This window comes from Myotis nattereri (genome assembly GCF_964212035.1).
Source record: "Myotis nattereri genome assembly, chromosome: 6".
Lineage (NCBI taxonomy): Eukaryota > Metazoa > Chordata > Mammalia > Chiroptera > Vespertilionidae > Myotis > Myotis nattereri.
Window position 1 is genome coordinate 14,586,394 of NC_138081.1, and position 15,363 is coordinate 14,601,756.

The following is a 15,363-nucleotide window of genomic DNA, read 5'->3' on the forward strand; positions in this document are numbered from 1 at the left end:
TTTATACAGGAATATCTGTGATCCAAAGATCACTGCGGTTCACTTAGGAATGAATAGATTATTCAATTTCTCAACATGCCTTCCTAATTGTCTTGCTTGTGTCAACATTAAAACTCATCCGCATTCCTAGAGCGAACTGTAGCCAGCTGGCTGTGGCTGCGTCTGTGGAAATTCAGAACTGACTTTAGGTAACTTCAGAAGAGGTTTTGTTTACACACACGCACACACACCTGAAACATTAGCGATAATTAGTTGAACAGATCGTTGCTGAGCACCTATTCGAAATTGCTGTGCATATGTGGGTAATGGTGAGGCAGTTCACAATATTAATAAAGCATGGCCTTTGCTTTTCCCAGCGGTGGAATTGGATCAGTTCCCAGGGCCCTGTGTTCTCTTTCTAAGTATTGAATTCCTTGGCAGGAAGGAATGATGTCACAGTCATTTTCATACACTCAGCTCCCCCGGGGCTAATACAGTGTGGAATGGTGCCTGGTACGTGGGGCTCCCGGGGACTGAAGAGATGACTGTAACAGTAGGAGAGGGCTTCGGATTGGACACCTGAGCCCTTGGAAGCAGAACTTAAATGTACAATACGGGCTAATGCAATGCTTCTAGAGAAGCGGTTCTCAACCTGTGGGTCGCGACCCCTTTGGGGGTCGAACGACCCTTTCACAGGGGTCGCCTAAGACCATCGGAAAACACATTTAAATGACATATTGTTTTTGTGATTGATCACTATGCTTTAATTATGTTCAATTTGTAACAATGAAATTGGGGGTCACCACAACATGAGGAACTGTATTAAAGGGTCGCGGCATTAGGAGGATTGAGAACCACTGTTCTAGAGGAATAGCAGCTTAACACTGATAGCCAAAATAAAAGTAAAACAACAAGAGAACCTAGAACAGTGGTCGGCAAACTGCGGCTCACGGGCCACATGCGGCTCTTTGGCCCCTTGAGTGTGGCTCTTCCACAAATAACACGTGCGGGCGCGCATGTACAGTGCGATTGAAACTTCGTGGCCCATGCGCAGAAGTTGGTGTTTTGTGGAAGAGCCACACTCAAGGGGCCAAAGAGCCGCAGTTTGCCGACCACTGACCTAGAAGATCAAGGTCTTCACAGGTGTGCCCCACTTGAAGCAAATTCTGTATAGAATCCAGAATTTCAGATTTCTCTTGAAGTTTATTGTTGACCATTAAAAAGTAAACACACTCTTTAGAATCTGGAAGTTCAGATTAGCAATGCCTGCAAACTGTGAGATACCTGTGTGACTACGAAGCCTCTAATGGTTAGAGACCACCAACTCATCCACTGCTTGAGTACAGAATTCTCTGTCCCAGCCGCCCAGGTGGGGGCGGGCACTTTAGTGAACATTAAATCTGACCAGCAGACGGGTCTAGAGAAGCCAAATAACAGGCAAATCCGCATCTATCCGGCACTGAGAAGTCATTTCCGTGGCTAGAAATAAGGAGTGTTTAAGCCAAATGAAACTCAGAAAGGTAACATTTTATTTTCAGAGCAGCTGATGCAATATATCGAGTCAGGTTTTCACAAATAAATAAGACAGTGGCTATCGGCTTACATCGCTAGCTGAAGAATGCCTCTCGCGTGGAGCTGCCACACGTTTCTGCGGCTCCTGGCCGGAACCTGTGCAGTGGCGTTCTCCTGGCTCTCTTTCTGAAAATAAATATTGTGATAATTTAAAGAAAATGCTATCGCTTGGGGGGAAACCAGCATGGAATGCCCAGATGCTTTTGTTTTAAAGGAATGCACCTTTTTAGGACAAGTCTATAAAACATCTTTATTTTTTTGTTACATGTGATGTTTAAATATAACTTTGCTTTCAAGCTTCAAACTTTTTTTTTTTTTTAAACCCCTGGTAAAATAAGACTTTTGGTTCGCCTTTTAACAAAAACTGACCTAGGAAGAAACATTTTTAGCAAAATGTATTATAAAATCACTAGAAAATACTGTCCTCTTTTTGCCAAAATGTTACATAAAATCCTTATTAAAAATACACACATTACAAAAGAAAAATTATGAATATGCTATACATAGTGCTCTTGATATGGACCAAGGGACCTGCATTCCGGGGGAAAATACAGTTAAGCACACTAGATATTATGATGTCAACTTATAGTGCAAACCTGAATAAATTACATCCTGAAATGGGAAGGCATGCAAGTCATCTGCTGAGAATAGAACATAACAAAGCCAGAACAGGAAGCAATCACAACCACTATTTAAAAATGTTTTCGTTTTTATTACATTAATTTTTTTCAAAAATACTTTTCTTTACAATAGAACTCCTAGAAAATATTTACAACCTTCCTCTAATAAAATATAACAGCAGTTAAATATATTTGAAAATAAGATGGGTTTTTCCATAAAATATATCTGTTAACTTTTTATATACAAGCTTTCTCAAAGAGATCTAAATTCACTAATGAAAAACCATCTGATAGTAAACAGTAACCATGTTGAAGACTTTGACCTTCAGGAAGAGAAGTTCTCTGGGGTGGGGAAGGCTGGGAGGAAGCTAAAACACAACACATACATGCACGCAGAATCGTTTCAGGAAAAAAAAAAAGAAAAAGCACAATGTTCTACTATGAAGTCAATTCTTTTTAAGTTGATATTGTCCAAAAATACTAATTCAGGAATTTGAACTGTCTCATTAAGGAGGAGTTCTTTGGTTATTTCAAGTCAAAAAATGCTTACACTATACTGCATGGAAAATCAAAGTTATATTGTGCATTATATTTTTTGCCTTGGCAACTCAAGTTTATTTTTCATGTTTAAAACTGGAACGGCTGGGCAAGTCGCCAAACATAACGAATACGTTCGCTTTATAAACATTTTTCTGGGTGTTGGCTCCTTTGTTAGATAAGCTCTCATACATCCCAATAGCAGAACCTTTCCAGAATCACTCTCAGACATCCGCAAGCAGAGGGGAGTGGTCACTGGGACGGGGGCCATCGGCCAGTGTCGCCCTGGGATGGTTCTGAGACAACTCTGCCGTGAAGGTGATGCAGTGCCCAGGCGGGTCTGGGCTCAGAACATACGAGAATGACCTGTCTGAAACGGCAGCAAATAAAACACCTCGTTTTCCCCTAAAGAAAAAGAAACTTCCAAGATCTCTTTTCAGAAAACAGAACGATTGAAATGAAAAGAACCTTTGTATTTATCTTCTGCCCTTGGCTTTCCTGAGATTCAGAGAACACTGCCTGGGTGGGGCCGCCGAGGGCCATGAGTATGTGCTAAATGCTTCTGCAGAGACAAACTTATCCTCACGCTTCCGCTGATACTGCCTCTAATGTTAAGCTATTAACGTGCCAGCAGAGGGCCCGGCATGATGGCCACGCCCACAGGAGCTGGGGAACTAGCCTCCCTGGGGCGGGAGTCACACATTCCAGGGGGCCCTCCCCACCAGAGCGGTCCTCTCTGTGCCGGGCCCTGTCCCGTCTGAAGGCGCGCTGCTCATTCGCCCTCACAGTGGGACAGGTCCGTCTGACTCAGCTCAAAGCCTGAGCTACATGGCATTTTTGAAGGATTACACGTTTATTACCTTCAAGTACAAACAGAAACCCTGATGACAGGGACAGGAGGAGGCAGAGTTATGTGGCTTGGAAGATTGTAGAAGTGCTTTGGTAAATGACTAACGAATACATTCATTGTCTGAATGCACACATTGTAGCTAAAGTGGTATGTGAAACCATTTTTGTTGGCCTTGAGGGCTACATCCCTTGAATTTGCTATCAAATTTCTTAGAAAACCCTTTTCTTCATGGTTAGCATCAAGATAAACTTCGGTCCAGCACAGATGAATTACAGCAAAGTCCCAAGTGAGTGAGGTTTCACAGCGCTTCGGACTGGCACAGAGTCGTCTCAGAACTCCACTGGCCACTAGCAGTGTTGCAAAACAGAACGGGCTCTTCCCATCTAGTTTTGGGGCAAAAGAACACTTCTTGGCCTTCCGGGGACTTCAATGTGTGCCTCTCAACCACCCTCCCTACAAACAGCCCCGGCAACTAAATAGTTGGGGTTATTTTCTTCCAGATGGACCTCGAGTGCACGCTCGCTGAAACACAGCTCTGCCCACCCACGGTGAGCACGGAAGAGGCCGCCACACTGCTCCATGGACCAGGTCGTCAGTGACTCCCCTCGGGGGAGCGCGAGCCTGAAACCGTGCAGTAATCAGTTCCTAGGAACAGGCCAGGTGACAGGCAAGGCAGCGAGCAAACTTATTCTCCCATTGGCCAACTCTTCAAAGGACCTGTGTGCAGAGGCAAGCGTGGCACGAGGGCTTCCTCAGCTCTCTGGAAAGCTACCCGCGAGCACAGTCTCCCGGCGAAGACGCCAAGTTCACGGCGCTACAGAGTGAGGTCAGAGCAGAACCAAAATAACTCTCGGTGGGAAAGGACGGCCCAAGTCCCCAGCAAGAGGAGGGCAGCCTGCTTCACACGGACACACGCACACGCACACGCACCGCAAGCTTTGGGACAAAAGGCAGTCGGGAGGGTTGACATCTGAAAGCAAAAGAACATCAATGTCAGGCTCACCCCCTGCCGGGAGTGAGTTCACGGGAATGCAGCCCAGACGAAACACCTCTTACAGAGAGTTGTGCCAATTATTTATTCCCCCCAACCTCCCACAAGAAAACAAATTTAAATAAAAGGAAAAGAAACTGGATTTTTTTTCTTCTAAACCTGAATAAAACGACCATTTTTTAAACAGGTAGTTTAAAATGGTTACAGAACAAGCAGGCAGTCCAGGCTTCCTGATGCGTGAAGACGGAGGAGGCCGCGAGCTTCGCCGTCTCTGAGTGACAAGCAGGCCTCTACAGTTCCGTGTCCCCCTGAAGCAAAACGGGGTCTTGATCATCCAAGAGGAGATCGGTGTCCACGGCCTCGGCCTCTTCCATGACGCCTCCCAGCTGCTGGACAACGTCGTCGTCGAGGATGTCCACGTCCTTGATGGGTTTGAGCAGACTCAGCTGGTCCAGGGGCAGCAGCCGCGGCGCCCCCACCGGCCCCGTAGTCCTCTCGATCGTGGCTGCCATTTCCGCCGCAAAAGCCGCCTTCTGAGCCTTTTGCCTCTGCTGTTCCTCCTGCTGCCTGTGCGTTTTCATGTGTGCGTTTCGGCTTTTGATCTTGAAGAAGACTCTAAACGGGAAGAAAAAGCAGCGTGTGAGACTTGGGAGGTCTGAGCACGGGGGCGCGTGGGGGACCTCTGTCTGAGCTGGCTTTGACAGGGTCCTCGGCTCCTGTGCTCCTAGGACTTCCTCCTCTTGGGACCTGTCACCTCTCCTCTGTCTTCTCAAAGCATGGCGAGGAAAGGGGGTGGGGACAGAGACACATTACAGTGTGTCAGGCCTCCTTCCTGTGGCAACCGAGGGAAAACCTTCAAAGGCCTTCCTGTCCATCTGTGGTCTGGAACACAGGCCCTCTCTCTGTCCATCACTAATCAAGCCTTTTCAACCAACCCGAGAGTCTCCAAGTCATGCCACTGAGCTCCGGTGGTTCCCATCAGAAACAACCCATGCCCCCCCCCCCCAGCCCCCCCGCCTCCGGCCCTGTTCTTCCTCAGTCAGAATTCTCCAGGATCTGCACCAACTGGACTGTTGTCCCCTCCACTCCAGCCCGAGTGCTCTTCTCAAGGTCACCAGTAACTGTGTGGCCAAAGCCCATGGCCCCTCTGTCCTTATTGTACCTGACTTCTGAGCTGCAGCCACCCGTCTTTTTCACCTGAGACCCCTTCTTGTTGGCCAATTATCATTGTTTTCTACTGTTTCCTTAAGAATGAAACAGTGGTTCTCAGCTGGGGGTGACCTTGCTCCCCAGGGAACATCTGGTAATGTCTGGAGACATTTCTGATGGTCACAACTATGGCAGGAGTTACTCCTGGCCTCCAGTGGGTAGAGGCCAGGGATGATGCTAAGCATCCTTCTGTGCCGAGGGCAGTCCCACTCCCACAAACAAGAAACGATCAGACCACTCCCACAAACAAGAAACGATCAGACCCACATGTCAGTGCTGAGGGTGAGAAACCCTGGGATAAGAGCGCTTCAGACTAAGGTCAGCGGGCCCAGTGCGGCCAGTCCCTGCCGGTTTTGTAAAGAAAGTTTTACTGCAATACAGCCACGTTTGGCCTTCATGTTAATGTGCCCTATTGGGATCTTTTTCAGAAAGCGTGCCTGGAGGTGAGACTGCCTACTTATGGAGCGGGGACAGCGCAAATGCTCTACACTCACTGCTGAGCTCCTAAAGGAGGGAAGTACAAACACAAAAAAATCAAAGCTGATTCCTAAGACCAGAGTCAGAGTTGATGAATCACAACTGACACACGGAAAACTGAATTTCAGCAGCTAAAAGACATTCTGCAACCATCTGCCTAATGTTATTCCCAGTTGGGAAAACCACAGAAACTACTTCTATTTTCCATATAAATCTTTACTGGAGTGAAGGTAGGAAAGGGTTCCAAGCAACATAAAGACAAGATGAGGCAGATGTCCCCGGAAAGCTCAAAACACGGATTTTTGTTAAAATGCCCTTTGTCTCCACCCTGCGGGAGCAGAGGAGCAGAAGCGCCGTCTCCTCTCAGAGGAAACTGGCGAGACCCCGACACCCCCACCCCCCCGCCCCAAAGCAAGCAGGTGGGAGGTGAGGAGTCAGCCGAGGAGGTTCATTATTTCAAGCCAATAACCCTAATGATCATTGCAGGGGCACTTGTTCTCCGTGACATGAAGATGACAGCACACGCTGGCTCCGAAGGACCTCAGAGCAGAGAGGAGGGGACTGGCGCCTAAACCGCCTGCCCCACCTTTGCGCTTCTCAGAGGGAGAGCGCCGCTGGCTCCAGCTCACTTTGGTGGGGGCCGCTGAGGTGTCAGGTGTCCTCAGGGGCTAAGAACCTGGGTCGGGCCAGCCTGCCTGCTGTCGATCTCCACTCAGCTATGCACCGTGACAAACCGCTTAGCCCCTGTGCCCTGTGTCTCTGCTTATAAAAAAGAAGCTACTAAAAGGACCTACTTCACAAGGCTCCCTTGAGGTTGAATTAACCAACACGTGCAGACATCCTTGAAAGGAGTGCCAGGCAGGGGGTGAGTGCCTGGTAAGGGGCAGCTACTAGGAAGTTCCCCGAAATATCCCACGAGAACGTGTATCGTAAAGTTGGCCTTGTTCATCCAGCTAGGGGTGTTTTCCTGGTAGAGTTCCAGCAGCTGCCTGGTGGCCATCTCCCCCGGTCCTATCACTCTTCACGTGTGAGGCACTGGAGAATATGGGAAGACAAACTCGGCGAGGGTCCTAAAGGATGTCACTCATAACGTCTCACCTGACCCCTGCCAGTTGGGCGGCTCACTGGGGAGTGAACTGGAATTCTGTACTGGCTGCTGTGGGAGGGAACCGTGTGCATCTTACCACCAATGATATTTTCTCTCTAAAGTAAATAAATGAACAGTGCAAGCCAGCAGGACGGAGCAGGGTCAGGAGTCGGGCTCTGCATTTGAACACACCCGGGTTCAAATCCCAGCTCGGCTCTTAAGGGTGGTGTGACGTGGGGCAAGTCATTTCACCTAACTTCCAACCCAAATTTGTAAAACGAGTATAAAAACTTGGAGTTGCTGGGTGAGGATTCAGTGAGCTCATGCACATGAAGTATACAGCAAAATAAGTGCTCAGTAAATGCTAGCTGTTACTATTACTACCCACTGTCAGTTTCCCCCTCTTCGCTATTCTTTTAAATTATACTTAAAAGGGCAGGGATGCTAAATAGGTGCTCTCACGAGTCAACTCTGATCAATTGATTGGGCCCGCTTGAAGCATTATGATGAAAAGTGTTTGAAGTCTTGTCTTACAGTGGTAGCAAAAGTGCAGCAATTGATTGGTGATGTCTGCCTGGGCACAGGAATGACAGCAGGGGAAGGCAAGCCATCTCTGCTACAGAGAGTTCCTGAGTAGGTGTCTTAGAGCCATTCTCAAACTTCACAGGGAAGCAAAGAGAGCAATGCCAGTGAATATGGTTTGGGAGCGACGGGCAGAAGTTGGAAAATTTTACTCTTCCCACATTTTTGAAAAAGAGTAAAATGTTGTCATTAGAGGTTTGCTCTCTGAAGACATCCACCCTCATTAGGCTGACCCCAGAATGACCAAATCCCGAGTCAGAGACAAAGGGCACACCCCTGAGGCCCCATGCAGACCCCCTGGGTGGCATCAGGGAGAACTCAGAGCCCAGGTTATTTTTCTAACTGAAGAGACCTCGGGCCTTCCTGGCCCGGCCCCCACAGAGCGCATTACCCATCGCACACTTAGATCCAGCCCCCCCCCCCCCCCCCCCCCCCCCCCCCCGTCCAGTTCCACCTACTTGCCGCACTCCTTGCAGGGGAAGACGGTGGTGGGGTCGGTCTCGCCGCTGGTGGTGCTATGAGAGGGCGAGCTCTTCACCGAGCAGTACCCGCTCTGGGCACTGCCCGGCTTCTGCTTCCCAGAGGGGACAGCGCCCCGAGCTTTGGTCACCTGGTTGGTGCCACCGTGGATGCGGGCGTGGCCGTTCAGTGCCTGTCGGGAGCTGAACACCTGGGGAAGAAAGGGAGTGACATGACATCTACAGTCCTGAAAAGGAAATTAGGGTTGTTAGTGACTCGATGGTAAAACGTGAGATTCCTGTAACAGCGTCTAACGACAGGGCACGGGGACTTGACACAGCAAACTCGGGCACACACCACCCTCAAATGCTAGGCTGCCCCAAGCCCCACCGCTGTGCTAACGGGAAGACGGGAGGCGAGGTGGCAGTGCGGGGGACCAAGCTGCAGGCTGTAGTCGGGAGTTGGGAGCCAGACGCAGCGCCTGTCCACCGGGGGCGCTATGGGGCCACACCCCGCTGGCCCCCCCCCCCCCCCCGCCCCGTCACCTCCCCCTCCCCCTTATTTTCCCCCCATCTGTATAATGCGGGGGTTGGGCCAGCTTTCAAACTTTTTTTACACCAGTAACTATCTTTTTCTTTTCTTTTCCCCTTTCCTTTCTTTCTTCACTTCGAAAGGACAAAAACAAATCAGGTCTTCCTCAAAAGCTCAAAATGACAAGCAGAGGTGCCCTGGTGGAAACAGAGCCAGCGCCCCAGAAATGAGCCCGTTTGCTCAGCTCCTCCCAGGAAGCCCTGGGACCCAAAGGAGCACATGGGAAAGACACTGTCCGGCTGCTCTGAGTCTGTGCGCGAAGTCCAAACCCCAATCAGCAGCCCATGACGGAAGCAATGTTTCAGACCCCCCCGTTTCACTACAGGATGATGAACAGGGGAAGGACCGGGCAGTTTCATGAAGCTTGCCATAAAGCAGGCTTTCCCGAGCTCAGCACCACCGACACGTGGGCTGGGTTACTGCTGTGGGGGCTGCTTGTGGGCTGCCAGCAGCACCTCCTCCGCTGTGACACCCTCTTTGGACATTGCCAAACGCTCAGGGGTTCTCACAGCCAGTTGAGAACCACTGCGGTGAAGGGATGGAAGCCACACCCCCGAAATTCCAAGAGCCCGACACCAGCTAGTGGGATGCCCCAGGCCTGCCCAGCTGTGGAGGTTGTGCCCTGCTAGATTCACGAGCTCTGTTTGTGGCCTTACAGGGAAAAAAGATCTATTGCTGATTTAGCAACCCAAACTGCCATGGTTCGGGGCAAGGATTAAAACTACCACTTTTTTCCCCTGTGATTTTTAAAAGTTATTAACACATTGCGTACCGCATAGAAATCTCTAAGACATAGGCCAGGGACCGCACGTTTTTGGGCAAACTGCACGTTATTTAAATCATCATAATGCACTTTAGGTGTTGTTTTTCAATAATTATAACATTTTTATTTACAAAAACAATTAAACAATTAAAGTTCCTAGTACTTTTTTAACGTATGGTACTGCGTAAAACATTTTCCTCTATGAAGAGGGACCAAACAAAATTTACGTAAGTATCTAGATTCGCTCCTTTTTCCATGGGCGTGAAAAACGAGAACACTCGTGAGCGGTCCCTAACAGATGGCGCGCGAAACACGAGAAAACTCCTGAGCGGTACGAAATGTGTTAAAAGGCATCATCCACCTGGCTGAGCCCTTCGATTGGGAAGCGTAAAAGATGACGCCCCCCTTGGTAAAGAATTTACAGCAAAACTGTGAATTGAGGAAGCATCCAATTTCTAAACAAATCTACACAGAAATACTGTGAAGATGTGATGAAGTCACATCTTCATCATCCCTGAATGGAAGAGCTCCATACAAACATATAAAAAAAAAAAAAGCCAGCAATTTCTTATGTTCTCTTCAAAACAAATGTAAAATATGTGTGTGTACTTTTTTTTTTTTCATTTTCATTTTTTCTTAAATATAAATCAAGTGAATTTCTGCGTTAGGATCGACATGTTTTAAAGACTGTTGCTTTCTTCACTTCAGTGACTGCCCAGACTCACTAAGCAGCACTCAGTACTCTGTTCCCCGTAACGGACAAGCAAGGACAGGCGCTAACCGAGGGAGACGGGGCTTCTTGTGAAAGAAGCAACAGTCTCCTTTTTCGAGTGATGCCTCTAGAACTTGCCTGTCCAGGTGTGCCTGGCTTTAAGAAACCTGATTTGGGAAAAGCTCGATAATTCAGACCAGTGGGGGACCATCCAAAGGAAACAACTCTTAAGAAATATCCTTTGAAGTACACAGGGAGCCTTCGGCCAGGCCGGTCCACGTTCTGTAAGGCCTCCTCTAGCTCTCGGAGTGATCAAATGGTGAACTGGTTTTATTTTAGCTAAATGATGCTTCTAATGTGCTTAAGGTTAAGTAATTACACAGACTCCCTTTCAGTCTATTTATTTACATGATTAATTTTGCTTAGTAAATCTGCTTCGTCTCCCCCAAAGAATACAAAGATAAACTTTAGCTGAGTCTTTGCAATTATGCTGCATAAGGATAATTCTCTGTGGGCATTCCCAGTGCAATTAAATGCGACAGGGCATGACCCGGAATGACACGCCCAGAGCAGTGAGGAGGCACCAGGACGTGGAGAAGTAAGCTCTGGAGGCCAAGGCTCACTGATGAGTTCAGAACCTCACGCTTCCTGGGGGCAGGGACCTACTTCGTGTCCTCTGAGCATGTAGCCCAGGGCCTGACACAGGGCGCCCACTCCAGAAATAGCTGCAGGCTGAGTGAGTCAACGGGATAAAGGACAGAAAGCCATGGCAACATGGGACTCTTTCTGCCCAACGTCTACGGCAGAAAGTGCATCCTTTCCAAAATGCATCGTCTCAAAGCCAGGCCCAGCCATACGCCTGGCCCTCGGTCCCGGGAGGACACACAGACACTTACAGCCCCACAGCTGGGCATTTCACAGATGAAGGAGCCCGCGGGCTGGCCGAGGGCCTGCAGGGGCGGCCCTTCCGCGGGAGCCAGGACGGGGCCTGGCTGCGGCTCCGGGGACTTGGGCACTTCACTCTCCTCTTCTCTTGTGGATTTCCTATCTTCTTCCTGGTCCTCCTCCTCCTCCTCCAGTTCTTCTTCTTCTTCACTTGTCTAGTGTTAAGGCAATAAAAGCAAAAAGGGGAAAGTCCCCAAATGGCATTTTTAGTGAACAGAACCCACAGGCCAGGAGAGGGTGGAGGGGCTGGGTGCGGGGCTTCCCCGGCTTCTCCCTGCATGAGGGACGCTGATCGAACCCTGGGCTGGAGGTGGGAAGGACTGTCTCACTGGACGCTGGGAATTCTGAGTCAGGGAAGTCCTGCCCACCCTGGGTCCCTCCTTAGTTATATAAAATATTTGAAGGCAGGGAGGAGAGATTTCTGTAGGTAGAGTTTCTCCCCCTGGTTCGAGACTAAACCCCAGGCAAGGCTGCCCACTTGGGTCTGTCTGCCCTCTGTGTCCCCAGAGCCGTGTGGAGGGTTTCCAAGCAATAGCAACACTGTGGGACCCCACGGAGAGAGGCTCAAGACCTATGGGGTTTGTGCTACAGGCCTCGTAACCCACTGCCACGCAAGGTGCCCAAGATGTTGATTTGACCTGGGAAAGCACGTGACCCAGGGTGTCCCAATGTGCTCCTGCTCTGATCTTGTCAGGAAAGAGAATCAGAGTGAACCACAATGACTGCAAAAAGGAGAGAACACGCAAGGGGATATTCCCTTTTATGTATCGTGTGTTTTTCTCATCCTGGTCTCCGATCATGAGCTTGTAGAAATGCCTTCCAGAGGCATTCTAAGAAAAAGGAAAGGCCGGTATTTTTTATGAATGGCTATCCGCTCCGCAACCGTGTCCCCTCCACTTCAGAATAGCAACCAGCTGCGGAATTAAGCAGAAGGCCCACGCCTTCCTCAAGGTTAACAAGATCGCGAGTTAACAGAGCAGCTTGGAGTAGGCACCCGGGGCGGGTTGGGATGGAGGGCAGGCATCTAGGAGGCCCTCATTCTGCCTCTTGTTTAACTAACGACCTCATTCTGCTCTCCATCTTCATTCGGGCGGTGGGAGGGGTGACAGATGCTGGCTCCTCCAGGCCCAGTAAGGACTGGGGACCAGAAAAAGGGAGTCCTACGTTACATCAGCCTCATTTCAGCTTCTGTTTTATAGCACTTTACAGTTTACAAAGTGCTTTCACATGGCCATATCACTGAATAGTCTGTAAACAGTCTCCACAATTTACGAGGAAAAGAAAGGCATGCCCAACCAATGGTGCATTCGTCTCTGCCCGCCTCCTGTCTCCCTCTCTCTTTTTATATTTTTATTTTTTTTGAATTAAATGTATTGGGTTGACATTGGTTAATAAAATTATATTGGTTTCAAGTGTACAATTCTATGATGCATCGTTGTGTGTTTACCACCCAAAGTCAAACCTCCTCCCATCACCATAGGTTTGACACTGTCACGCCTCTTTGCACACCATTGCTTAAAGCCTGTGGGCTCCAGCTTGGTTTCCCCCGGCATCAACGTAACCGGAGTGAGCCTACGATTCTTAGAACCCAGAAGCAAGAATTCCCAAGAAGAATAAAGATTTCTGAGAGCAGTGGTACCCTGGGTCCTGAAACCACAGCTTCCCCTCTCCGGTGTGGGCTGGGCTTGGGAGAAAGACAATGCCAGCACATAATGGGGCATGTGGCACTCCCCTCCCTGGGTCAGCAGTGTCTGTATTTAATACCACATACGCATATTTAACAGGGTGTATTTAAGAACCAGTCCCAGTTTCCAGTGAGTTAATTAGGATTAATTAGTAATAATTACATTTGTTGAAAGGCTTCAGTGAATACAGATGTAGGACTAATACATTTACAGTGATTTATGATAGAAGCTGTAGGTTTCGTACTAACGTACAAACATACAGGTTGATTTCATTTAAATGGCCTCATTTCCGTATGAATCCTCCATCTTCCAGTCCCTAAGACTTTCACCTAAAACCACTCTATGTCAAACTGCAAGGGTTCACTCCATTCCTTTATAGAACTGGAACTTTGTGGTCTCAAATACCAATTTATTAAGCAGCCCAAGGCCTATAGCTTGGCTTTTAAAATAAATTATGTAATAATTTTAAATGACAATGGCATTATTTCATGGTACTTACTATAATTAGAATTTTCTCACAGTGCCATATTTTTGGCTTAAGAACTCATAGAGGCCTGGCCAGTGTGGCTCAGCTGGTTGGGCATTTTCCCATGCACTGAGAGGTTGCCAGTTTGATCCCAGTCAGGGCACATGCCTGGGTTTTGGGCTTGACCCCTGGCAGGGCATATGCAGGAGGCAACCGATGGCTCTCATACTGATGTTTCTCTCTTTTTCTCCTTCTCTCTTCCTCTCTAAAAATCAATAAAATAGTAAAAACAAACAAACAAAAAAAACCCCAGAACTCTGAGAAGAAACATTCCAGATAGCCACAAAATTACAGATTCAATTATACCGTCCTGTGATTATAATGTCTTAGGAATTTAGATAGATTGCTCACAGAATGATTTATCATTAAGCCAAATGGCTCACCAAAGTGACTAAGAGATACAAATATAGGAAGACAAAAATCCTGACATGTAGAACTTCTTATCAACAAGTTGGTTACTTTATGATGTACTGTGAAACGAAACATTTAATATTCCAGATTTATAAGTGAAAATACAAATGTTCAACAACCCATATTTACTCCAAGACACAGATCTGAGTGTTACAGTCACTAAGGATGATGGTGGTGACAATATACTGAATGACTGCTGAGTCAGGATCCACACATATTGCTAGTTCTCACAACAGCTATGTACAAATTTTTCTTTTATCTATCTATCTATCACTTATTTATTTTTATATTGATTTCAGAGAGAGGAAGGGAGAGATAGAAACGTTGATGAGAGAATCATTGATCTGCTGCCTCCTGCACGCCCCCTACTGGGGATTGAGCCCGCAACCTGGGCACGTGCCCTTGACTGGAATCCCGGGACCCTTCAGTCCACAGGCTGACACTAATCCAATGGAGCCAACCGGCTAGGCCAAATTTTCAAACAAATGAGGAAATTAGCCAGAAAACCAATTTGCCCAAGGTCACAGGGCTGGTAAAGAAGTTGAACTGAGACTTAAAACCTGGGCTATCTGATTCCCAAACCTCCCCCTTCTTCTCCCCTCGGCCCCGCTGCAAATGTCCACCGGCGTGCGTTTGCCCACTTGTACACGGAGGCTTAGGTTTTCAGCTCAAACACAGAAACCCTAAGCCTCTCCGAGCCACTGGGACCAGCTGCCTTTCCATGCCAAAGGGAAGCAGGCGTTCCCTGGTCGGTGGCCATGATGGAGGTACCTAAGGTGCATAGACCACGATGAGCTTTGTCCTGGGAGCCTTGACCGCTGTCGTCCAAAATCAGTTAACTGTGTCAGTTTCCTCAATTGTGTTACCTTTTGGCCACAGCCAGACCCACAGATTTGCCCGGAGTGGAATCGTGAGAATGGACAGGGCACAGGAAGGGGAAGTCAGCACACTCTGCTCCCATGTCCTTAACAGAGACCACCTTGGCCCCTTCTGCCTGCGAGGGGACAAGGGCCTGAGATGGCTTCAGGCCAGAAGGCAGACTACCCTGCTGGTTCCCTAAAGAGCTGCTGTTCCTCACAAACTCTCCTGCTCTCCCCTCTCCCCACACACGTCCCTAAGCTACCCGAGCATGTTCCAAGGTGGGAAAATGGCCATCTGTCCCTTTAGTAACACACTGAGGACACGTGATCAGCAGAGCTACCCCCGGTGTCCAGGCAGGCTTGGAGGACAAAGAGCAGGACCCTGCCCTAGGACAGCACCTTCTGCACCCTCCCCAGTCCTTGCACGGTCCTGACTTTTCATCTGTAAACTGTCCTCAGGAGGCGGAGCCCTCACAGTGCCCCAGAGGGAGCTGAGAGCTACCACAC

The 15,363-nt window shown here is 48.5% G+C and overlaps 1 protein-coding gene across 1 annotated transcript in view; it reads right to left on the reverse strand.

Moving 5' to 3' along the window:
* Window positions 1–1,485: 1,485 nt before the first annotated feature.
* Window positions 1,486–15,363, reverse strand: part of TRERF1 (transcriptional regulating factor 1) — a gene marked incomplete at its 5' end in the record, with an annotated part of 39,502 nt that continues 25,624 nt past the window's right edge. Inside the window, 3 exons of the mRNA XM_081093818.1 lie at window positions 1,486–5,164; window positions 8,363–8,574; window positions 11,326–11,529. Coding sequence (XP_080949944.1) covers window positions 4,840–5,164; window positions 8,363–8,574; window positions 11,326–11,529 — 741 coding nt within the window. The 3' untranslated portion in view covers window positions 1,486–4,839. The remainder of the gene's footprint in view (window positions 5,165–8,362; window positions 8,575–11,325; window positions 11,530–15,363) is intronic.